Raw genomic sequence first — 26,703 nt, 5'->3', positions numbered from 1 at the left:
GCTCTGCCGTTACTATCTGGAAAGGCCAGATTACTGGACCTCCCTTTAGTTTCTTCTTCTGTAAAGAGCTATTATGAGGATTATATAAGATAATGTGTGCAAAAGATTTAGCACAGTACTAGCACATACTAAGTGCTAAATAAATGGTGCCAAGCATCAAAAGTATAGTGTTTCGTCTCTTTTGTCCCTGCAATGGTGAATTTGTGCGTGTCACATTAAAGATGGCACCTACGAAACAGAAATGGTGGAAAATAATTTTTATACGGCAAGATTTTTTAGAAATTATAAGCTTTAGTTCTCTCTATTGCCTCCTAAGGCTCTGGGGATCCAATTAAAAGCCTTTAAATCAATCACAAACAACTGACAGATACACATATCTAATTCTCCAAAAAGTACAGCTGCATTGGTAAAGGATTTTTCTTGCATCTGTAAATTCTGTTAGCACTTCTTAAAATTCACCCAGCCAGGCCACTGCCCAATTTTCAGACATTCAGAAGGGCCAAAGAGCCCAGTGGCTACCCACACACTCCCTTTAGCTTGCTCACTAGTCGAGAGTAGAAGAGCCCTTATTTCAGCTACCAGTGAGGAAACATGAACGCAAACAAATACATCTGTATGTAACATGTTCATCACTTTAACTGCCTGATAACCCTTAAAAAATTTTTCATTTGCTTGTAGCTGCTTCAAAGGATTAACACTCTAAAAGCCACGTTTTTAACGTGTTGGGTTTTTTCCCTCACTTTTCACATCATCATGGAACTTAACATCATTCAATCCCCAATTCATCACATATTAATTCTGGAAGTGAAATATGGTAAAACGGACAGATGAGTACACAAAAAGCAGTCAATGCTTCCTGGATGTTCACTTTATTCCTAAATGCAGGTTTTACTATCACATCACGTTTCACTGAACATTAAATCTATTGTTTTCTACCGGTCTATTCAGAGAGAATTATGTTGACCAACTCAATAACAAAACAGCCAATGAATTAAAAAAAAAAAAAAATGACCAACTGTAATTATTAATGTAGCATTAATGAAGGAATTCTAATGCTTCCAATGAAGCATTAGAATTAATAATGAATAAATAAATGAATTACCTTTAGCGGGCCCTTTATGTGGTCATCCTGAACTTCCACTGTCGAAGAATCATGTCTAAATGTTACCTAGAGATCATAAATTTAATTAGCCACATATACACACAAAATCAAGTGATACAGGCTCATTAATGCATGATTTAATTTTCATTACAAGTAATCTAAACTAACTGCTACCTAGTGTATGTAAGATCTTAATCCCTAACTAAGTAAACTGAAATATTTATTATTTAAACAGAAAACTTCCGAGACGAAATTAGTTGGTGTTTCACATATCATACTCTACTCAACACTATTATTTATTACATTAGTAGTTTAATTTCTTTTCCTAAAACATGAGGGGGAAAAAAGGTAGAGACCTTAGGCAATTAGGTCCTGTATAATTCTGTGAAGGCCTAGTTTAATAATAAGCAGTAACAACAAACATTTACTGAGAGCTAAGCATCAGGCTCAAGCATCAAATGTATGACCTTATTAGGTAAGTATGATTGTTCCCACTTTGTTGATAAGAAAACTGAGGAGCATAAAGAATAAGTAACTGGTCCAAGATCACAGAACTGGTACATGGTGGCACTGAGATTCAAACTCAGGCAGTCTACCTCCAGAAGTTTACTCTACTCTCTATCAGTATAGCAATCAGAGAATGGGAAACCAGATGTAAGGAGATTAAGTTAAAAATACAGTTCAAGTTTAAATATTTAATTAGCTGGTGAAAACTAGGATAGCTTCCAGTATTCAGTATAGAAAAAGTTGTTCTTCCTATACAAAGCAAGAATTCTTACAGGAATTGAAACATCAACATGGTCTTATCAGATATGTAGGATAACCAATTTACATAATTTGCTCACAAAGGAGCTATGAAAAGAGATGCCTGGTACTCACAGCATCTCAGGCGTTTCTGTCTTACACAAAAGCATTACCACATTTCATTTAAAGTATGTATTTAAGTATCTCTGTCATTCACTTAGACTTGAAGTCAATTTATGACAGGGATCAGATTTTAACACTAGAGTTTCAACACCTAACATAGGGCTTAGCACACAGATGCACAATAAATGAAAACTGATGAGGAAGAAGTTTATCAACAAACTGTTAAATGCGTGTTAACTTTGAATCATATACAAACTAAACCAGTATCAAAATTTACCACTGTATCTGCTGAGAAAATAATTAACTTTGAATCATACACAGATTTTTAGAGCAGCCAAAAAAATTAACAATTTTAGATATTCGTTATTTACAAGACACACAAGACACAAGGTACTGGTATGATGTACTATCAACAGAGGCAGTAGAGACTAACAGTTTTCTTCCTTTTATTAATAGCAAGAAATGGCAGGAGTGATACATGCCATTTAGCTGCTTCATTCATTAAACAGCAGCATCCAGCTGAGAACTCTATGTCAGGGCTAAAATCTAGCCTGTGCCCTGCAGACCAAAGCATGGGTCCTAGAGTATAACTGCTCCTGTCCAAAAGAAACACCTTTTTCTAACTAATATAAAAGTCTTACCTGTAGGCCATGCTCTGCTAAGGAGACTATCCACCAGGATGGAGGACTTTTGTCTAATTCACACTAAGGTGTTACCTGTGCTGGTAGGAGCCCTGTCTAGAAGAGTGAGGAACCAGATAAAAGGCTTCCTCTTCATTTCTGAGATAGCAGTGGCAAAAAAAAAAAAAAAAAATGAGTGCTCAGGTAACACCGGTGTGTGAAACCAGAACAGGAAATGCCACTATATGAACACTGTAAGAGTACCCACAAAAATCAAATCACAAAAGAGCTCACACGCACCATGCACGTGAAAACTGAAGGCAGTGGCAGGGCCAAGACTAGATTCCTATGGGTTTACAGTTAATTTAAAGGTCTTATCACAATGGATCTTAACTAGGGGTGTAAGTGATCCAGGAAGCTGTTTTCCACACATCCATGCATAAAAACCTAAGTATATATAAGCAAGGGAAAAACTCCGGAAGAGAATCTAAACTCTCCACCAGACATACAACACCTCTATGGCCTGTTTAATAACTGGTGATATTCAAACCAGTGTTTTACAGAGTATCTGCTAATCTGGACTACATAAATCCCTTGAGGACAAAGATCAGGTCACCCTCATAGCCCCACCCTCCTTCCCACCTAACAGGTTACCACTCAGTAAATAACTGACAAATGAATAAACATCTACCTTCAAATATTTTACCTGTGCTATATTTTTCAACACCGATAATTTACCAAAATGTAAACAATTACATTCTGCATTATCTGAGGAAAACACAAGTACTTAAGAAAGATAGAGGATAAGGAAATCAACTAGATCTACCTTATTTTACTGTTATCTAAAATCTCATCAATTATAAATCACATTTCAATTTGATGGTTAAAATGGGAAGGGGAGGTCTAAAATTAAGAATTAAACTGCATGACTTCTAAGGTCCTTTCCAGCTCTAAAAGGTTAACAACACAAACAGTACCAAGTCCATAGCAAAATAGCATTCAAAATACCAATTTGTAATAACTTAACTTCATTCCAATTAGAATACTTTAAAACGCCAAATAATGCGTGCTCGCTTCGGCAGCACACGTACTAAAACTGGAACGATGCAGAGAAGATTAGCATGGCCCCCCTGCGCAAGGATGACATGCGCAAATTCATGAAGCTTCCACATTTTTGACAAAATCTCAGAAATAGACATTGTTAAAGATCTGATGAGAGTTCATTATGATGCAACTGACAACGAAATTTGGTTATTTCTGTTGGTTGGTTCTGTTGGTTATAACACTATAAGTAATCAGAATGTTAAGTGATGACCTTATACCAAAACATTAAAACTTTAGGAACTGCATATATATTTGGGCAGTTACAGCATTTACCTGTGCAATACAACCTAAGGTTTACCACTGGACAACAGTGCTTTTCCAAGTAACTTAGCATCCCAAATAAAAAGTCCTAATTGGTCAAAAAGAACTTTAAAAAAATAAAAAATAAAAATAAATAAAAATAAAATACCAAATAATGCTTTGTTTTCGGGTATGTGACAACCATTACATAGAAACTAAAGTCACCTTGCAGGGAAATAAAGTCTTAAGTACACTCACCAAATAAAAGTTTAAATATCAAATACTGACCGTATAATTTATAAAATCTACATATACTGTACCTTGACTTTGACAAGTCTTTTTGCTGTCTTGATCTTGGCTTCACAAAAGGCTCCTCTGTATTTAGCACTCACATCAGTGCCCACTGTCAAATAGGGAGGCTCATCAAGGGCCTAAAAAATGCAAACAAATATAATTAGATTGAAACTCTAATTCTCTGGTACAATTAGACCTCCGAATGGCAGATCTAATCTTGTTACAGCTACAAGAGTTGTAATAACTGAATGCAATAATGTGTTAGTAAGAACCGTTTGTAAAATACTTTAACTTAAAAATAAGTAAAATCTATGTATCAAAAACCCATTTAGGGGTGCCTGGGTGGCTCAGTCAGTTGAGTGTCCAACTTCAGCTCAGGTCATGATTTAGCGGTTCGTGGGTTCGAGCCCCACGTCGGGCTCTGTACTGACAGTTCAGAGCCTGGAGCCTGCTTCAGATTCTGTGTCTCCTTCTCTCTCTGCCCCTCCCCCACTTGTACTCTGTCTCTATCAAAAATAAATAAATGTAATTAAAAAAAATTTTTAAAACCCATTTAAATGTATGTCATATGGGGTGCCTGGGTGGCTCAGCAGGTTAAGCATCCAACTTCAGCTCAGGTCAGGATCTCGCAGTTCATGAGTTTGAGCCCCATGTCGGGCTCTGTGCTGACAGCTCGGAGCCTGGAGTCTGCTTCGGATTCTGTGTCTCCCTCTCTCTCTGCCCCTCCCCGACTCACGCTCTGTCTCTCCCTGTCTCTCAAAAATGAATAAACATTAAAGATATTTTTTTTAATCAACATATTTATCATATAAAATAAAAATGCATTTTTTGCTCTATATAAAATGCATATAGTCCATGATATGAATCAGCTTTATCACAAGTTTATCATTCCATCCACCCTTCCATCTACTCATTCATTCAAATATTCACATACTATATGACCACCTAAAGAGAAGGCAGATCCTTAAAAGTTTAAAGTCTAAGAAAATTTCTTTTAATATTTAGACTGTATCTTAGTAGCTACCCAAATTCAGAATAGCTTTGTCATAACCCTATCTAGACAATTCTAAGGCAGAATAACGTAACACAAAGGGAGTGGGAGGAATTACATGTATTCAAACTACTGGAGAAAAAACTATATGAAGATTTCTAATCTGGGAATTCTTAAATACTCTGGCATGGGTTCACTGTTTATTTACCCATCTATATTAAAATTTTTAATTTCTTCACTTAGGATTTAGTTTTATTCTGTGTGTGTGATTTAGTTTTTAATAGTCCTAATCTAGCTGCTCTGACTTTTTACAATCAGGTACATTTCTGTGTAAAATCTAGAAATCTAAGAAGTTTTGCTTATATTAATCAATTTCACAATCAAAGAAAGATTATGTGAGTAACCTTTCCCAAAGTGTTTTACAAGAAGTACTAATATCCTGAGATACTCCACCAACAAGAGAAGGAGGAGAGAATTTGGGAAAATCAGTTTATTGAATAAATCCCTACTCTGCCTCATCATTTCCTCATCTGTTTGTCCAAGGAAACTTTTTTTTTTCTATTAACATCTATTAACATTCTGCAGAAATTCCATAGAACATAAGATAGAAAATGCTATTAATACAGCAGTGAATGATGAAAACATAAATTTCACTTGGGTCTTAAACTCATTCCAATAGTTGTGGCTAATACACATGAGAGTGATAAAAAAAAAAAAAAAAAAGATATTTATTCCAGGGGCACCTGGGTGGCTCAGTCGGTTAAGCGCCTGACTTCAGCCCAGGTCATGATCTTGCCATTCCTGATTTGAGCCCCATGTCAGGCTCCGTGCCTGGAGCCTGCTTCAGATACTGTGTCTTCCTCCTCTCTCTGTCCCTCCCTGACTCACATTCTGTTTCTCTCTCTCGAAAATAAACATAAAAAAATTTTTTTAAGATATTTATTGTAATGCTATACCAAAAGTGATGTAATCAAATAACTGTAGTAACTTTTCCTAAAAGGTGAGAAGTATCATAAACCAAGACAAAAGTGCTACAACTAAAAAATATCAGGGTGACCTCCTCAATGGCCATTTGTTTCACATTCTATTTATTTCACAAAAATATTTTTTAAAAGAACACAAAGCAATATCAAGTATATGGGGTTTTTTATGTCTATGTATTTTTAAGACAAAAAGAGCACATGTGGGGAAGGTGCAGAGACAGGGGGACAGAGGATCAAAAGCAGGCTCTCTACTGACAGCAGAAAGCCTGATGTGGGGGCTTGAGCCCAGGAACCACAAGATCATGACCTGAGACAAAGTCAGACGCCCAACCAATCGAGCCACCCAGGAGCCCCTAAGTATGTTGTTTTTAAAATCTACATGAGGGGCACCTGGCTGGCTCAGTTGGTAAAGCATGCAACTCTTGGTCCTGGGGTAGTGAGTTCAAATCCCATGTTGGGCATAGAGATTACTTGGGAAAAAAAAAAAAAAAAAAAAGGTAAAAAAAAAAAAAAAAAAAGAAAGGTAAAATGGGGCCCCTGGGTGGCTCAGTCAGTTACACTTCTGACTCCTGGTTTCAGCTCAGGTCATGCATGATCTCACGACTGGTGAGTTCCAGCCCTGCCTCGGGCTGTGCACTGACAGTGTGGAGCCTGCTTGCGATTCTTTCCCCCTGCCCCTTCCCTTCTCACTCTGTCTCTCGCAAAATAAATAAATAAATAAAAACTGTTTAAAAAAGGCAAAAAGAAAAAAAAAGAAAAAAGAAAAAAAAACTACCTAGGAAAATGCCCATATTTCAATTCATTTATGTTATGGGTATATACTCTTACAGAAAGATGATAATTCCTGAAATTCTACATTTTAAATTTGTTGTTATCATTGACTACAACTTGATAATTCTGTACTGCTCTTGAACCTAAAGTTAATAAATGCATTTTTCTAGTTTATCTGTCTTAGCCCTCTGAAAATACCATTTTCCATTGTCAAAACCTTGGTTAAATTCCAGACAAGCTATTGGCTTTTTTAGATATCAAGTATATGAAACAGACTCACAGCACTTCACCCAGAAATTTTAAGTAAATTTCAGAAAGACATCAATTCACTTTGTGGTTCAACTGATATTGTATGTAATTGCTAGAAAAGGAAATGGTGAGCCTGTCTTCACTACCACAGGCTCATTACTCTCTACAACCTGTAAACCTCTCTCATTAACACATCCTGCCTTATTAGTTAGGAAATTTATTTTCACAGACAAACAGAATGGTTAAAAATAAATGAAAACTTATGAAGAACGAGAAATTGGGAAATGTAGAAAAAAAATAAGAAATCAACTCAAAGTTGCACATTTGTGCCTACTCAGAAACAAATATTTAATATGTGATAAGCTTTTTAGATATTTTTATGATAGAGACTGTGAACAAAAAGGGGAATAGAATAGTAATATATTTAGACTACTAGTATACAAACCATTTACATTTTCTTTTCGTTAATATTCATATCAAACCCTAGCAACACTCCCAATGATAGCAAGCTATAAAGATGTTTACTGAGCATATTTATTCAACTTAAATTTGAGATTTCCCCCCAAAACCAAGACCATCTCACATTCTTTTCTTTTCTTTTTTAATTTACATCCAAATTAGTTAGCATATAGTGAAACAATGATTTCAGGAGTAGATTCCTTAATGCTCCTTACCCATTTAGCCCATCCCCCCTCCCACAACCCCTCCAGTAACCCTTAGTTTGTTCTCCATATGTATGAGGAGTCTCTTCTGTTTTGTCCCCCTCCCTGTGTTTATATTATTTTCATTTCCCTTCCCTTATGTTCATCTGTTTTGTCTCTTAAAGTCCTCATATGAGTGAAGTCATATGATTTTTGTCTTTCTCTGACTAATTTCACTTAGCATAATACCCTCCAGTTCCATCCATGTAGTTGCAAATGGCAAGATTTCATTCTTTTTGATTGCCAAGTAATACTCCATTGTATATATACATACACATCACATCTTTATCCATTCATCCATCGATGGACATTGGGGCTCTTTCCATACTTTGGCTATTGTTGATAGTGCTGCTAGAAACATGGGGGTGCATGTGCCCCTTAGAAACAGCACACCTGTATCCCATGGATGAATGCCTAGTAGTGCAATTGCTGGGTCATAGGGTCGTTCTATTTTTAGTTTTTTGAGGAACCTCCATACTGTTTTCCAGAGTGGCTACACCAGTTTGCATTCCCACATCTCACATTCTTACCAACATAAAAATCCATGCAGACAGAAAACAGTAATAATTACCTCAAATATTGTGGGGAGCAAATTATTATTTTGAAGGCTAACAGTTCCCTTCCTTCAAGCTAGAATACATGAAAATGAATTAGCAAAACATATAAAGAAAATGTGTATTAGAAAAATACTTGAGGGGTGCATGGGTGGCTCAGTCGGTTGAGCATCCGACTTCGGCTCAGGCCATGATCTCACGGTCCGTGAGTTCGAGCCCCGCGTCAGGCTCTGTGCTGACAGCTCAGAGCCTGGAGCCTGCTTTGGATTCTGTGTCTCCCTCTCTCTCTGCCCCTCCTCTGCTCATTGTCTTTCTCTCTCTCTCAAAAACATTAAAAAAGAGAGAAGAGAGGAAAAATACTTGAAAAGGGAAACCAAAGTATAATAAACAACTGCTAAATTGAAATACATTGTTAGAACAGTGTTAATTGTGTTAAAGGCTGCAGATGAAAAGCAAAGATCTATGTTCTGAGCTTACCTCTGCCTCTATTACTTTGTTTTGCATCATCTTAGGTAAGTTACTTTTCTGTTCTTAAATTCTCATCATTAGATGAATATAAGAATTTGAATTTTGAATACCTTTGTCTAACAAGTCTATCTCAAAGCATTGGGGTTACAGAGATAATCAGAATGGGATACTTTTAAGACACATAATCATCTAGAACTGAAACTATGCTAACCCAAATATGAATGAGAATTTCTCATGAGAAAAACAAATGAAATCCATAATCTACCTACATGTTCAGCTTTGTGTGCATATAAAGCAGACTAATAGCACAGGCTTTCAAAGCAGAAAGATATGGTCCTAACCCCAGGTCAATTCCATACACTAACGATGAATTTTTGTAGACTACCATATCTCTCTAAGCTTCAGGTTCTACATCAGGAAAACACGGTCAATATTAGAAAGCACTCAATTATGATGCCTCAAGTATTTAGCTATTAACAATTACTATTACTATTATGAAACACTCAAGGTGGACAAACAAGTCATTAAACCAATGTAAGTTCAGATTTGGCACTCCTCCTTTTTTTCTTTTTAAAATGCAAGAAGAAAACCTCATTTTTAATGATTGCTCATCATAAGTCCGTGCAAATGGAAAAGTTACACCATTTTCCTCACCTTTCCAACTAAGGTCAATACTCTCAGAATATATTATTTTTCAGTATGAAATCTAATGAGAAAATACCACAGGATATCTGGCAATATGTATATGTCTTTAAAATATTACTCTATTTCTAGAAATACAAAAATAATCAAAGATATTTATATGTTGTACATATAGAAAAAACATACATAATAAAGACAGGAATAGCTGTTAAAAGGAATTAAAGAGAACAGAGGGGCGGCTCCTGGATGGCTCAGTCGGTTAAGCGTCCACCTTTGGCTCAGGTCATGATCTCACCGCTCGTGAGTTCAAGCTCTGCGCTGGGCTCTGTGCTAACAGCTCAGAGCCTGGAGCCTGCTTCAGATTGTCTCTTTCTCTCTGCCCTCCCCCACCCCCTGCCCTGCTAGTGTTCTTCTCTCTCTCTCTCTCAAAAATAAGTATACATTAAAAAAAAAATTTTTTTTAAAGGGAATGGAATGGAGGAGTATGCATATGAAAATCTGCCATTCAGAATAAGCGTTCCTATTTTTTAAAATTGTTACAATTCGCATGTATTCTTTGCTTTTTAATTTTTTTCTTTTGAGAGAGAGAAAGTGAGTACATAAGCAGGGAAGGGACAGAGGGAGAGAGAGAGAATCCCCAGCAGGCTCCGCACTGACCCAGGCAGGGTTCAATCCCACAACCCTGGGATCATGACCTGAGCTGAAATCAAGAGTCGGTGGCTCAACTGACTGAGCCACCCAGGCACCCTCATTCTTTGCTTTTTAAAATGTATACTAACAAAAGGAGGGGTGCCTGGGTGGCTCAGTCGGTTGAGTGACTGACTCTTGATTTTGGCTCAGGTCATGATCTCACAGTTCATAGGATCGAGCCCCACCTCTGACTCTGTGCTGGCAGTGTGGATCCTGCTTGGGATTCTCTCTCTCCCTCTCTCTCTGTTCCTCCCCTGCTTGCTTGCACTTGCTCTCTCCCAAAATAAATAAACATTAAAAAATAAGTAGGGGCGCCTGGGTGGCGCAGTCGGTTAAGCGTCCGACTTCAGCCAGGTCACGATCTCACGGTCTGTGAGTTCGAGCCCCGCGTCAGGCTCTGGGCTGATGGCTCAGAGCCTGGAGCCTGTTTCCGATTCTGTGTCTCCCTCTCTCTCTGCCCCTCCCCCGTTCATGCTCTGTCTCTCTCTGTCCCAAAAATAAATAAAAACGTTAAAAAAAAATAAGTAAAACATATATTAAGGTACATTTCAAACATACACAAAAGAATATGGAACTATAATAAATCCCCCATATGCTCATACTCTGGCTCCCACAATTATCAGTGCAATTTTGTCTCATCTATACTCCTACCTATTCCTTCCAAACAATGATTATTTTGAAAGAAACCCCAGATATTACATCATTTCATCAGAACAACAGTCAGTTGTGATTATGGGTTACTTTTATCTTTTCTATTAATACTTTTCTGTACCCTCTAATGTATTTAGAATGACTATATTAATGAGACTCAGTACAATATAGTAATTAAGAGCATAGGTGTTTGGTTTTTTTTAAGTAGGTTCCACGTCCAGCATGGAGCCCAACGAGGATCTTGAACTCATAACCATGAGATCAAGACCTAAGCTGAGATTAAGAGTTGGACGCTCAACCAAATGAGCCATCCAAGTGCCCCAAGAGCATAGACTCTTGAGTTAGATGCTTACGTTCAAACCTATCACTTAGTAGGGAGGTGACCTTGGGCTAGAACCTCTGTACCTCAGGATATAAGAGTGACTATCTCACAGGGAGAAGAACTGAAATGCTACATGTAAAGTGCTTAGAACAGACTGTTAGTATTAATAATTTGGGGGAAAACCGGGCTTTAAAAAAAAGTTTTTTTAAGTCCTATACAAAAGAGATCCCACACAAATAGAAAAGATGACAGTTTAACTGTGTATATATATGGATGAGGGAGGGGAGAAAGAATTTAAATATCATCCCCCTGAGGCGCTTGGGTAGCTGTTGGGTAAGCAGCCAACTCTTGATTTCATCTCAGGTCATGATCTCCCGGTCCTGAGATCGAGCCCTGAGAAGGGTTCTGCACTGGGAGTGGTGCCTGCTTAAGATTTCCTCTGCCCCCTTCCACACGAGCACAGTCTCTCTTTCTCAAAAATAAATAAATAAATTTAAATATTATCCCCCTTATTCAATTCAGAAATAAAGTATTCCTCTTGCCTGCAGTAGCAACAAGAGGTTAAAGTGTCTGTGGGGATGTTCCACTAAGAAGTACATCTCACCCCTTTAGTATGGTGGAAAGACAACCGAGACTATATGCCTACTCCAGGGCTACCATACCTTAGTCCAGAAATATACAAAGAATTATGTCAGGAGGTTAACTAAGATTCCATGCGCCAACACTGCCGCTGTTAGGTATACATGTTGTAAAACCAGAAAAAAAACTCTTACCTTTTTTTTTTTTTGCTCTGCTTCTCTGATTTTGGTCAATAATATGGACCTTCTCAGAGGCTAAACTAAAATGTTATTATGTGGCACCTCCATGCCCAAAAGGAAATTAAACTACTAAATTACCATCCCTTTGTTTAGCAAACAGAACAGTTCTCTTGTTGTCAAGGCAACAGCTACCTCACAGTTATTCAGCCTTGCTTAAACAATTATTTTTCTAGTCAATCTACCAAATGTCCTAACTGGCACCTAAAAACCATTGAATTCCAAGGGAACACTAAAAAGCGTAAGCGATTTTTAAATTAGCTATTGGTGGCTAATAATCCTTTAAGAAGCCAAAACACCAGTGAAACATACAAGTGCCCAAAGGAATCAACAGTAATTTCTAATGTGCCTTGGGCTGCAGTACACCAAATATTTGAAGTAAGCTTTAGAAAGACAATAGTTGAATCAATTCTCCAAACGGCTAATAATATTCAGTTATTCAAGATCTATTTTTAAAAAAGCAAAACATGCCTGACGACATTTTATTGAGGTAGTTTCTTTAGAAGGGCTAAGTATTCGAACCGGTTTGGCAGTGCTGATGCAGCCAGGAGAAGCAGAACAAGAGTATTAAATTTGATGCTAAAACCCTGAGTAAATAAATGTACTTAAACACACAGTGTAACAAGAAATCTAGGAAAACGACCTTTTGTATATGATAATCTCAAAGAGGCATTAGAACAATAGTGGAGATAATTCCAGCAGATGAATGAATGAAAAATATTTACCCATATACCAAAGGGTATGTCATTTAAAAATTAAAATGCACAATTTTTTAAGACATACAAGCAAAAAAGTACACTGAAGAAATAAAGAGAACTGTATAATCTAAAATCTTCTCTGGGACCATTTCTTCTTTCCCTTTTCATGTGGTACTAAGGACATGTGCTGGTGACGGGTAAGGGGTGGGGAGGCAGAGAGGGGACAGATGCTGAGTATTCACGGTAATGAGGAGGCAGCTGAGGAAGCCCCATGGAAGCACAGGCTGACCCAGTGGCTAAGGACATGGTGGGAGCCGAGCAGAGACTGAGGAAATGAGCAGCAGAATTAAATTTGTTACACTCACCAAATAAGTAAGCTGAGTGATGAAATGAGGATATACTGAGGATAGTGGGGCCATGTTTCTCACTGCTAAAGAAATTGTAAGGGAAGGAAGGAGTAAGGAGCTATAAAGAAGTCTAAGGTAGGGGCACCTGGGTGGCTCAGTAGGTTGAGTATCTGACTCTTCGTTTCAGCTCATGTCATGATCCCACACCAGGCTGAGCATGGAGCCTGCATAAGATTCTCTCTTTCTCTCTCTCTCTCTCCCCCGCTCACTCTCTCTGTCTAAAATAACATAAACTAAATACGTCTAAGGCACTGGCCTTGTAATTAGAAACCTGAACTCATGGTTGCATGATATACACACATAGGAAAACGAAGAAGTAGTTACAGATGTATATGTATATACATATATGTATATGTATACATGTGTAGTTATGGATGTATATGCATATATATTTGTATATATGTATTTGTGTGTGTGTGCATATATATGTCCATATATTTTCCTAACTGTCCACCAAGAAGGCACAAGGGCACCTGACAGCCCAGTAACAAAACACACGAAAATGGCCTGTCTCTTGACTTCCAAATCCCATCCTACATTAAAAGAAACCAGGGAGGGTGCCTGGGTGGCTCAGTAGGTTAAGTGTCCAACTCTTGATTTCAGTTCAGGTCCTGATCTAATGGTTCGTGAGTTCAAGCTCCACTTCGAGCTCTGTGCTGACAGTGAGGAGCTTCCTTGGGATTCTCTCTCTTCCTCTCTCTCTGCCCCTCCCCAACTTGTTCCTTCTGTCTCTCTGTGTGTCTCTCTCTCTCAAAATAAATAAACTTAAAAAAAGAAAAAAAGAAACCACCAGGGATCTTTGGAGAAATGGCTCACTTCAAAGTTGGGTAGAGAGAGTACAAGAAGAATCTGAAACATCTTGTGCCAGAAAGTAAGGAAGTGTTCAATGAATGATGGGAGACATTTCAGAGGGACATAGGAGCCAGCTGAAGGAGATTCTGCTGGCCAAATGAGGGAAACTGAGCATCAAAATAAATATTGGTTATCCCTGTTAGGTATATATGTGTATGTCAAAATTGACCGACTTAAGATGCGCATATTCCACTATAAGTAAATCATACTGCATTTGAAAAACTTAATAAAAAATTACAACCCACTCATTAAGACTAGCATCGATGAGTCCACACTGACAAGTGAATGAATGGTGAATAAATAAGTAAATTCAGAAAAGAGAAAAAGCTCTTCCTTATATAGTAAAATGTTAATAAATGTAGTAGGAATGGTGGAAATAAAGAATCATCTTTTCGCAGCCATCATAAAGATGACGGGTTCATAGTGTTGTTTATAGGTGCTAAGCTGATGAGTGGAGGCCTGATGAAAGGCATATTGATATAATTTTGGACTATTACTCAATTATCAGTGGTGGAATGACAAAATACACTGAAAACAAAAGTGCAACTTTCTGTGGGGCATTCTCATTTGACAATGCGAAAAATTAGACCCAGGTTGAAGAAGTTATCCTACGGAATTCCTATTCCTGTATTCCTTAAAACGTTAAAGAATATGAAATGTAGGGAAAACCAGGAAACAGTTGTAGATTGAAGTGGTCTGAAGAGATACGACAGTCAAATGCAACATGAATTTCTGGATAAAGCCTGGTCCAGAAAGGAAAGAGATATTCTTAGGAGAGTTGGTAAAATTTAAAAGGGATCTGTGGATAGGATGGCAGTATTATACCAATGCTGACTTCCTGATCTTTAGGGCTGAATGCAGGATGGGTACAAGAGTGGCCTTTTTGTTGGGAATTACACACTGGAGCATTTAGGGGTGATAGGACGTCGCATCTGCAGCTTGCTCTCAAAAAGTTTGAAGATAATGATAACAGGTACATACATATGTATACATATACACAGATTATAAGAATTATTTGTACTATAAATTCAAAATTCTTTTAAAATAAATTATTTTTAAGGTAATATATATATTCATTGGGCATTTGTATATTTCTTCTATGAATTGCTCAGTTGTGTTCTTTATCCATCTGAGGTTTTTTTTTTTTTTTTACTGGATTGTAAAAGTTCTTGGATATTAAAAAAAAATAATCAATCTCTGGGGTGCCTGGGTGGCTGAGTTGGTTGAGCATCCAACTTCAGCTCAGGTCATGATCTCACAGTTCGTGGGTTCGAACCCTGTGTTGGGCTCTGCGCTGACAGCTCTAGGCCTGGAGCCTGCTTCAAATCCTGTGTCTCCCTCTCTCTTTCCCTCTCCCCCGCTTGCACTCTGTCTCTCTGTCTCTCAAAAATAAATAAACATTAAAAAAATTTTTTTAGATAATAATAATAATCAACCTTTACCCCCAAACACAAAAATCTTCTCTGGATGCCACCTATATTTCCTAATATCTTCTTAAAAATTAAGTTACTTTAGAGGATGGAACCACAAATTACTTGTAAGTAAATTTTAGACCCACATATACTAACCAGAGAGATATGTGAATATTCACAAATATTGACAGAAGGGTATCTGCATATTCCTGGAAATTTTAAAAGCTCAAAATAGACATTCTGACTAGACTATTCATCATCAACAAAGAGGTAAGACAGGAAAGTAGGAAGGACATTTATTAAGTGCCTACTGTATATTTAAGGCATTATTCTATGAGTCAAAAAAGCACAGGCACTTTCCTCAAATAATACAAAGGTAGACTACTTTGCCATCAGAAGAGGTTTAATCTTAATTTGTTATCTTGCTAGTGAGATCAAAATATTCAAACATAAGTGAACGTGCTTTAGAATAATGTCACTTTCACAACATACCATGCTTATTTATAATATTTAAACTTTAGTGATCTGGAAACTAGAAGAGCCTAGTGATGCAGCCAGTTCAAAAATCAGAATTACAAAAAGAAACCGTAACTGGCATGGTTACAGTTTATGTCTATCTGGGCATGTTACTAATATCTACTTTGGCATGAATTAAAAGGCAGTAAGTAGAATATTTTGAAACATCACAAGATAAGTCACTAGGAGGCATCTACAGAGTATTTTCTAAGAGTTTGCTTGATTACCAAAAATAATAAAAATCCTTGAAAGTCCTCATTAACCACGTTTTTGTAGATGACCTGAAAACAACAATATTACATTTTTGTTTTATTACTAATAAAAATAATAGTAGTAGAAAACTAAGGGGAAAAATCAGATTAGCAGGAGTGTGTCTTCTCAGAGATGACTATCAGAATACCATTCCAGATATTTTCCCCTAGCAAAATAACCAGAGAGACAGATGACAGATAGTTTGATCAACTACTCTTACTTCACTCTAATTTTTTTTTTTTAAGTTTACTTATTTTGAGAGAGAGAGACAGAGCGAGGGAGGGGTAGAGAGAGAGGGAGAGAGAGAATCCCAAGCAGACTCTGCACTGTCAGTGCAGAGCCTGACACGGGGATCAATCTCCTGAACTGTGAGATCATGACTGGAGCCAAAATCAAGGGTCTGATGCTTAACCAACTGAGCCACCCAGGCACCCCATTGTGTGTTTTTATTTTTCACTTAATAAAGCTTGAATGTTCTTCCATATCTTAAATGTGATTCTGCTGATAATCACTACATAGTCTTACCTGTGCTAAACCAACCTTTATGTAACATTTCTTCGTGACTGCAGAAAGAGGGAAACAGAAGTAGGGAAGGAATGGAAAGAGATGGATGAAATAAAGGACGATAAGGAGATAAATGGTAGAGACCGGAAGCAGAGAGCACAAGGAGGAAGCAAATCCTGTGGAGTTGGGGTTTGGGACTCAGTTCACTAGCTCTCCTGATGAAAGCCATCCCCACTTTGTTGTCTGATTTCATAGTGGTTGTACCACACAATGTACGGATTAAGACGTTGGCAAATTTCAAAATTCTAGGGGTTTTGAGCCAGAGAGATTGCTATTCACTTACTAAGTAACTTTCTGTCTTTGACTATGTCACCTCCACCATTTTAATCTTTGGTTTCCTCTCTGTAGATTGTGGAGATTTCTCTAGTAGGGTGCTTGCAAGTTTTAAATTAAGTAGTATATTTAGAGTCTCTGGGAGACTGACAAGTCCTGGATAAGTACTCAGCAAACATTAAACCATATGCAACTGCTGTTTTATAGATCAAAAAAGGTCAAATACTGGCAATTTTTTATGGTTCAATCTAACACTGATTTTCTCCTTTTCTTTTAAAATTTTTTATATATGTATTTATTTATTTTTGAGAGTGAGAAAGAGCGTGAGCAGGGGAGGGGCAGAGAAAGAGGGAGACAAAGAATCCGAAGCAGGCTCCAGGCTCTGAGCTGTCAGCACAGAGCCCGACACAGGGTAGAACTCACGAACCACGAGATCATGACCTGAACCAAAGTTGGATGCTTAACCGACTGAGCCACCCAGGTGCCCCACTCTCCTTTTCTTTTAAACAGGTGGGAAACCAGAGACCAACACCTCAGACATCTTAACGGTGCAGTCCTATTCTACAATCTGCTCAGACCCTGCTCCTACCCCACTGCCCATGAACAAGGCCCAGCTTTGCGCTGCTAACTTTTCTGGGTCCCTTAAGCTCCACCTAAGTAGATTTCTTTCAGATAACTGGGCCTCTCACTGAGCTCTAGGTCCTGGGCAACCTGCATTTGACCTTTATACCACTAACAGGGGTATAACTATTTTTTTCTCACTTGATGGCTGTCTGGTCCACCAACCAAGTTTTATCTTGATTTACATTCTCAAGAACATAACCTTGAAAAAAGCCATCAAAAGGAAACTAATTCTGATCGCTTGAAAACCTACCCGTTACCTGTCTAGTGACCAAAAAAATTGACTCACAGAATATGTAATACACATTCTAAGCCCTAGAATTCATTCTAATTTCTGAGCACTTAATTGTATTAACTCCTTTAGTAACCAATGCTGCAATACTTATTATTATACTATATACTAGCTTTGCTTGTCCCAAACAGATAGAAACATTCTATAAAGGTGAATGTTTCACACTACTTTTTTTCTTAATTTTTATTTTAAGTAGGTTTCACACCCAAGCCCAATGGGGCTTAAACTCACGACCCCAAGATCAAGAGTTTCATGCTCTACCAACTGAGCCAGCCAGGCACCCCCATGTCACACTGTATTTTAATGATGTGTATCTGTCGTCTCTCCTAGATTGCACAACTTAAGGCAGAAAATAGCCTCTTACTCATCTCTAGATGCCATGGTCCTAAACTGCACCTACATACAGAAGGAATTCAGGAAACATTTACTGAACCAAAGAGGTTAGACATTAGTTAAGGCCAGCTAAATGAGATTTCCCTTAAGGTAAAAATCATTTATATTTCAAAAACACCTTATACTGAGAAGCACCTTATAGCGAAAGGTCAAAAGCATGAGCTCTGGAATCAGCAGTACCTGGTCCAAACTCCAGGTCTGTGACTTGCTAGGTATGTGACCTTTGACGCTGATTATTTGACTTCTCTCAGCCTAGAACTTCGTATTTGACAAGTGGAGACATAGAAAATTAGAAAATTTTGTCATATGTCAAGTAGAGACATAGAAAATTACGTTGCGTGCTGATAAATCTAAAAGTTTATAACATCAGATAACCAAAATTTTATGATAAAAAAGGCCATACGGTTTCATAAAGACTAAGCTGGTAACATGACAAGCATCAACTATTAGATTATTTCTCCTAACAAAGAGATGTTCTGGCATCTTACTTTGTCAACAAGTTGATTAGACTGGTAGCCAGACACCTGATCTAAACTGGGCAGACCAGGTTTTCTCTCCTAGGAATTTAAAGCTGAAATGCTAATCCGTTTGTTGGTACAGCAAAATAATATAGCCTGTAGCCATTTCCCAGCATGTGTAGAGAGAGAAGCAGAGAAAACTGGTCAAACTGCAAAGAGAGTAAGAAATAAAGGAGAAGAACAAAACAGATGTACAGAGAAAAAAGGGACACATAAGAGACTACGTGTCCTCTGAGTGACTAAGAATATAGCTAGTTCCTGCTAGCTCTCCAGCCCCAAAGTTAAATCCCTCCTAAAATCTCACTGAACTTTCTGTTCTTGGGTACTACGTATCCTTAAAATAAATCCTCTTTTCTGATTTTGAGAATCTGAGATGGTTTCTATTACCTATAATCAAAACAATCTTAATTAAAACCCATCAGAAACTTACCAAAGTTAGAAATAATGTAAAATGTAACTAAAATTCTATAAACATTTATTGAGCATCCATAATTAATGTCCTGGGTTACTTAGGACTTAGGTCACATCTATACAAATATTAAACCAATTCCAGTTTAAAATTTTAAGTTAAATTGTCACAATATAGTCCTATGACATGGAGAAGACTAATTGGACACATTCAATGTTGTATATTCCAGCTAGTATGATTGGATTGGAAGGGGAGCATTGCCAAAACCCTCAAACTAAAATCGCAGGAAACTCAAAAATAATCTGATTCACAATTTTGAAAGTTTACACTGAAAATAAGATTTCAACCTTCTACAAAAAAAAATAAATGCCTCGTCTATTAATCTAACTGTTCTTTTCTCACTAAAATAAATACTTCTTGAATAACTTATCTGAATTCTGTTAACCATAGCACATATATTATAATACAAAGTTAGATACTTTGGAACTGGCTCTAGAAAAACATTAATTTTGAAGAATGAAATCACTTACAGTACATGGTCCTCGCCTCCTATGGAGTCTCAATTTTTAGTAATACTATCACTAAAATACCGGAAAGAACTTTCTGATACATCTCATCCACGGCTATCAGTCTACAACAGAAGTTTATAAACGGTGATAATAAAGACAATAATGTGAGACTTTTTAACGCCTTATTTTCTTGTGTGCCATATTTTAGGTTTTTTTTTTTCTTTTTGTTGTTTTGTTTTGGGGTTTGGGTTTTGTTTTTTCCCCTGATCACCATCTTGGCATCTTTCAAGTTTTTAATGGTGGCACCAAATGGTTTTTACTTGGCCATTCCCACCATACTACATCACACTCAAGGGGGATTATGTTAGTTGCCGAGGATGTCTCTTCACTGAGGACCAAGAGAAACAATTTCAGGATAGGTGTAGAGAAACATACTTAGGTCAAAACTATCTGCTGGCTCTGCACATGCACCTAGTCGTGCTGCTTGGCCACACCGGTTGTCCTCTGGATCACCAGAAATTACTCTTACATGAGAGGCAGTATCAAATAGTTTCATTGTATCAAACAGTTAACATTTTAAGAACTGAGTATTTACTGTTGCCAACTACACAGTTATTTAAGTAAATGAGCACAAGACAGTATTAGTGAAAGCAGGAAAAAAGGGCCACATTATATACAGGGATCTAATACAGGCCTTCCAGGGTACTTGATCTTGCCTTCTTTCAATAGGCTCTGAGAACTAAATAGACAATCCTTAAGGCATTCTAATAGGATGGCTCACATCAGACTGTTCATCACCAGACCTGGACTTTTAAAAATTTATACCAACCAAAATGGGTGAGTAGGTTGCTTATCAACCTAAGATCCCATGTAGATCAGAACATTTTCATAATTTCATCATCAAATCTATATTGCCATCTATTGTGATGACCACGCCCGTGTTGCCACCCATTAAACTCTGCCTCCTTGGGATTCTCTGACCCAACTGAGGTCATGAAAATTTTTCAGTGAGCTCCCCTTTCATGAGCATGCCCAGCTGGGAAGAAAAGCCAATAAAGCCCTGAAATACTATCATTTCCCTTGCTAACAGATTTTCCCTAGAAAATGCTGAAGAGATAATCTACTGGGCTGATTACCCAGGTGGGATGAGAAACTGCAGGTAGCATGAACGCAATTCAGTGAACACACAAAAAATACAGAATCTTTGATTTATTTATGTTAAAAACATATCAGAATGTTGGCTTTTTAAATACATATTTATGCTGATCTACAAGTCAGGGATCCCGTGAACACATACGTCCTGAGTAACAAGTGGCAGCTGCAGAACACACGAGGGTTGAAAGTGGTGCCTTCAACTGCCCGTTCACTTTCAGCATCTTCATTGTGTTCGGTTTGCCTGTAAGATGTCTATCTGGCAGATAACATCATCTGGTTTCCATGAGTTATGTAAGTATATTACAAATTAGAAAAGTTCTCCAAGTGCACTCCCAGGACCAACTCCATCAGCATCACCTGGGAACTTGCTAGAAATGCAAATTCTCAGGCTCCACTCTGGACATACAAAATTGGAAGCTCTGAGGAAGGGAATCAGCAAACAGTGTAAAACAAGCCTTCCAGGGCACTCTGACACATCCACAGTTTGAAAACCTTGAGGTTATTTCTCTAGGTCCTCACGAGAATTTGTAAAACTTGTAACAGATATACTCAACAACTCATTTCTATTTGATTTCCTGACCCATGTAATATGAGATATTATGATGGGAATAGCCAAAGCAAAAGCCTTTGGGAATCACGGCTACCATCAAAGACTTGGAAAATGTCAGGGTGGTGATAACGAAAATAATATTTAACATATACACAGAATAAAATAAAGCAATAAAAGCAAACTCATTTAAAATAGCATATAAATGGGGCTTAAGATTCTAGCAAAGAAATCAGAACCTGAGATAAAACCATTAACATAAAAAGTAAAACCTAAGAAAAATGAAAACTAATACTTCTCTGCACAAGAGTTAATACAACAGGCGTTAACTGCTATTGTTGGCCTGCTCGCAAGCCTGGCCCTTAGATGGCATCGGGGAACTTATGGGCATCAGCAGGGTTCCCACAATTAACTGATAAATGGCTCACTGTACCTAAACTGTGTGTACAAACAATATAGTTTATGCTAAACACCTGTTTTCATTCTCAGACCTGGGCATCTGGGTATGTGCCAAGCATGGGTGCCTATGGTTCTGGCCACCATAAAAATCCTGGATGCTCAGTCTCTAAGAAGGTTTCTTGTTGGCAACATTTCAGATATATTGTCACAATTCATTGCTAGGAGAATTAAGTGCTTCCTGTGTGACTCTAACTGGAAGAAGATTCTGGAAGCTTGCATCTGATTTCCTCCAGACTTCACCCCAAGCATCTTTTCCTTCTGCTCATTATGTATCCTTTTCTTGTAACAAATTACAGCCTAAGTATGACTATCCACTAAGTACTGTGAGTTCTCTCCATGAATTACCAAACCTGAACTCTCAACACATTCTCTTACTTCTACTATGAGCTCTTTGACAGTCATATAACAGTTAAAAGCACTCACTGACAATACCACAGAATCAGACATGTTTATGTTATTACTTGATGCATTAATAAAACATCTTAATATTATGTTATTTTCATTTTCTTTGTTTAAAATTTATTTACTTTTAGAGAGAGACAGAGCATGCAAGTGGGGGAGGAGCAGAGAGAGAGGGAGGGAGAGAGAGAGAGAGAGAGAGAGAGAGAGAGAATCCTAAGCAGGCTCTGGGCTGACAGCATGAACCCACAAGCCATGAGACCATGATCTGAAGTGAAATCAAGAGTTGGAGACTTGGGGTGCCTGGGTGGCTCAGTCTGTTAAGCATCTGACTTCAGCTCAGGTCATGATCTCACTGTCCTGGTTTCGAGCCCCACATCGGGCTCTGTGCTGACAGCTCAGAACCTGGGGCCTATTTCAGGTGGTGTCTCCCTCCCTCTCTGCCCCCACCCCTCGCACATATGCTTTCTCTCAAAAATAATAAAAACGTTAAAAAAATTAAAAAAAAAAAAGAGTTGGACGCTCACCAAGTCACCCAGGTGCCCCTCCATTTTCTTACCTTAAAAAAAATTTTTTAAGCGTTTATTTATTTATTTTGAGAGAGAACGAGAGAGCAAGTAGGGGAGGGGCTGAGAGAGAGGGAGAGAGAGAATCCCAAGCAGGCTCCACAATTGCAGCACAGAACATGACATGGGGCTCAATCCCACGAACCACGAGATCATGACTTGAGCCAAAATCAAGAATCAGACACTTAACCGACTGGGTCACCCAGACATTTTCTTACTTTTTTAAACATACCCAATAAGCCTAATTTGAATCACATGCTCAGTCCTCAGCCAGTCAAGAACAGGGCACCTACAATGACAGTCCACCAAGGGCATGCTGTTACCAAATGAAGGGAAAACACATGCTGGGCAGGCCCAAATAAGGGAGGACCACTAAAATCAGGCTATTTGGCAAATAGGATTTGGCAAAATGGGAGGGGTGCCTGGGTGGCTCAGTCGGTTAAGCGTCTGACTTTGGCTCAGGTCATGATCTCGCAGTTTGTGAGTTCGAGCCCCGCGTCAGGCTCTGTGCTGACAGCTGAGAGCCTGGAACCTGCTTCAGAGTCTGTGTTTCATCTCATTCACTCTCTGCCCCTCCCCCACTTGTGCTCTCTGTCTCTCAAAAATAAATAAATGTTAAAAAAAAAAAAAAGATATTGAGAAAGCATCTAAAAAAGACAACAGTCATGATCTCGCATAGTTCAAACTCAGTTACAAACAGTTCTGAGTCACTTCCAATAGTTTACATTTTAAGATGTTAAAAAAAAAAAACCAAAAAGTGGTTTCAGGGGCACCTGGGTGGCTCAGTTGGTTGAGCGTCCGACTTCAGCCCAGGTCATGATCTTGTGGTCCGTGAGTTCATGCCATGCATCCAGCTCCACACTGACAGTGCAGAACCTGCTTGGGATCCTCTCTCTCTCTCTACCCCTACCCCACTTGCTCTCTCTCTGACTCTCTCTCTCTCTCTCTCTCAAAATAAATTTTAAAAAATTAAACAAAACAAAATAAAACAAAGTGGTTTCAAATGTGAGCTCAAAATAAAGTCACAGACTGGACAGACTGCACAGTAATGACTTGCCATCAGACTGGTTCTTAACAGGGCAATTTTATATAGCATGCCCCAAGGTGAGAGAGAGTTAGTAATTTATTTAATTTACTTATTTTATTAATTTAATTTAGTTAACAGTGGTGAGCAATTCTAAGGCAGTCGGGTTCATTTCTACCATTGAAAAGACCAAGGAGAGATGCTAGAAACGTTAGAGATATGTAATGAAAAGAAACAAATATATTACTAATCATATTAGATACCAACATTATTAATAATGAAATCGTTTTTAGTCACAAAATGGTCCTTAAACATTCCTATTTGGGGTAAAATACAGGCCTAGGGACATATACCATGATTTAGGAGAAGGAAGACCTAGTATGAAATAAAGACAAACATTTAAATACTAGAATTTAGTGGTTTATCTGAAGGGAATTACTAAAATCATCAAGAACACAATCACTATGTAAACATAATGATGCCTAACAATGGTCTCCAGTGGGTCCTAGTTAACCCAATACTTACTTGCTCTGCGCTTAACATCGTGATACCCTGTGAAAACAGTTTATGACAGACTTGGCTTACTTATATCCTCAAGAGCCTCAGTTTTCACTTGGTCCACGAAACCCAAGATGTTACTTTTAGCCCTCACTGCTGCCTCTAACTCACACAAGGTAACATTCTGCTCCAGATTACTTCATAGGATACAATCAGCTAAAGGCAACCCTCTGTTTGGTACACTTTGGGATAACAGTATATAAATACAGTTCATGCAAAAATTAGTTTCATGGGTGTGTCAGATTTTGGAAGCACAGTAGGTAAGCCAAGGTACTGTGGACAATGAGTGCAAACTACTATATTCATAGGAATAATTAACCTGGAAGCTATAAACATGTTTCTGTAGGTCTCTGACAACCTTGCAATTAAAGACAGAATCTTCAGGGGCGCCTGGGTGGCGCAGTCGGTTAAGCGTCCGACTTCAGCCAGGTCACGATCTCGCGGTCCGTGAGTTCGAGCCCCGCGTCGGGCTCTGGGCGGATGGCTCAGAGCCTGGAGCCTGTTTCTGATTCTGTGTCTCCCTCTCTCTCTCTGCCCCTCCCCCGTTCATGCTCTGCCTCTCTCTGTCCCAAAAAAATAAATAAATAAATAAATAAATAAACGTTAAAAAAAAAAAAGACAGAATCTCCAGAGATTTTATATATGTATACAATAAATATATTTTTTCATAAAGGCTTTTCATAAAGGTAACCTAATTAAAATGCAAGAAAAGGAAAGAACAAGAATACTTTGATGCATGCTAATCAGATTTTTTTTTAATTTTTTTTTTTAACGTTTTATTTATTTTTGAGACAGAGACAGAGCATGAACGGGGGAGGGGCAGAGAGAGAGGGAGACACAGAATCGGAAGCAGGCTCCAGGCTCTGAGCCACCAGCCCAGAGCCCGACGCGGGGCTCGAACTCACGGACTGCGAGATCGTGACCTGAGCTGAAGTCGGCCGCTTAACCGACTGAGCCACCCAGGCGCCCCCACGCTAATCATATTTAACCAGAAATGGAAGTATTTACTGCCTTAGATATTATTTAACATTATAATAAAACAATAAAACTGATACAACATCTTGCAAAGCACATTCATTTCTATAAAAACAAATTCTGTAGGTAAATAGGAGAAGTATGATTACTCACTGGCATAATAAGCAAACAGAGGCAGAACTTTAAGTGATTCTACGGACACAACTAATTAGAGGTAGGAAAAGGGCATACATCCAAATATCTCCTCAGTGTTACTGCATGCTGCCTAGTAGGTAACAACAACCGATCATCCTTTAAAACTATCTATAACATATACCAATTAAACTGATCTACACATTCAGGAGCCAATGTTAACAAATATTAAAAAGAAGAAAAGGTATTATTAATAATTCTGTTAAAACACACACACATATACAGACACATAAAGACCTGGAAGGATATATTAAAATGTTAACAGTGGTGGGGCGCCTGGGTGGCTCAGTCAGTTAAGCGGCCAACTTCGGCTCAGGTCATTATATCATGGTTGGTGAGTTTGAGCTCTGCATCAGGCTCTGTGCTGAGGAGCCTGCTTCAGATTCTGTGTCTCCTTCTCTCTGCCTCTCCCCTGCTAGCTTGCTTGCTCTTTCTCTCTCAAAAATAAACATTAAAAAAACTTTTAATGTTAACATTAGTAATCTCTGCAATGTCTAAATTGTGGCTGATTTTCATCCCGTCTGCTCTTCTAGATTTTCCATATTTTCTATGAATTTTTAATAATTTTTATAATAATCAGAAACTATTTAAATCAAATCTGTTTTCATTATAAAGGTATTAATATTAAACACTAGTATTTTAGTATTTACTTAAAAGCACTATGAGATTTCTTACCAATACTATTTTTCTTTTTTTTTTTTTTAAGTGTATTTATTTTGAGACAGAGAGAGAGTGAGAGAACGGGGGAGGGGCAGAGAGAGAGGGAGAGAGAAAATCCCAAGGCGGCTCCACACCCTCAGCACAGAGCCCTACACGGGGCTGAACCAGTCAGATCATCAGCCGAGCCAAACTCAGCAGTCAGACACTTGGGGCGTCTGGGTGGCTCAGTCAGTTAAGCATCGGACTTTGACTCCAGTCACAATTTCAACGGTTTGTGGGTTCAGGCCCCGCACTGGGCTCTGTGCTGACAGCTGGGAGCCTGGAGCCTACCACAGATTCTGTGTGTGTGTGTGTGTGTGTGTGTGTGTGTGTGTGTGTGTGTGTGTGT

General features: G+C 38.2%; 1 protein-coding gene and 1 non-coding gene across 8 annotated transcripts in view; one reads left to right on the top strand and one right to left on the bottom strand.

Annotated features, from left to right (window-relative positions):
* Positions 1–26,703, bottom strand: part of ARID4B (AT-rich interaction domain 4B) — a 156,671-nt gene that overhangs the window by 85,410 nt on the left and 44,558 nt on the right. For all 7 annotated transcript variants that reach the window (XR_005787325.1, XM_040465020.1, XM_040465024.1 and 4 more), the window contains exons 3-4: positions 4,254–4,364; positions 1,103–1,168 (exon numbers count right to left, since the gene is read on the bottom strand). Coding sequence is in view for 6 of the 7 variants with exons in the window: in XM_040465020.1 (XP_040320954.1) it covers positions 1,103–1,168; positions 4,254–4,364 (177 nt within the window). In the remaining variant the exon portion in view is untranslated. The remainder of the gene's footprint in view (positions 1–1,102; positions 1,169–4,253; positions 4,365–26,703) is intronic.
* Positions 3,656–3,765, top strand: LOC121023264 (U6 spliceosomal RNA). Its single transcript, XR_005787329.1, has one exon. It is a non-coding gene; the product is annotated as a U6 spliceosomal RNA (small nuclear RNA).

This window comes from Herpailurus yagouaroundi, unplaced genomic scaffold, assembly GCF_014898765.1.
Source record: "Herpailurus yagouaroundi ecotype Mexico unplaced genomic scaffold, PumYag 530, whole genome shotgun sequence".
Taxonomy (NCBI): Eukaryota; Metazoa; Chordata; class Mammalia; order Carnivora; family Felidae; genus Herpailurus; species Herpailurus yagouaroundi.
This window is presented reverse-complemented; position numbering and strand designations above follow the sequence as displayed.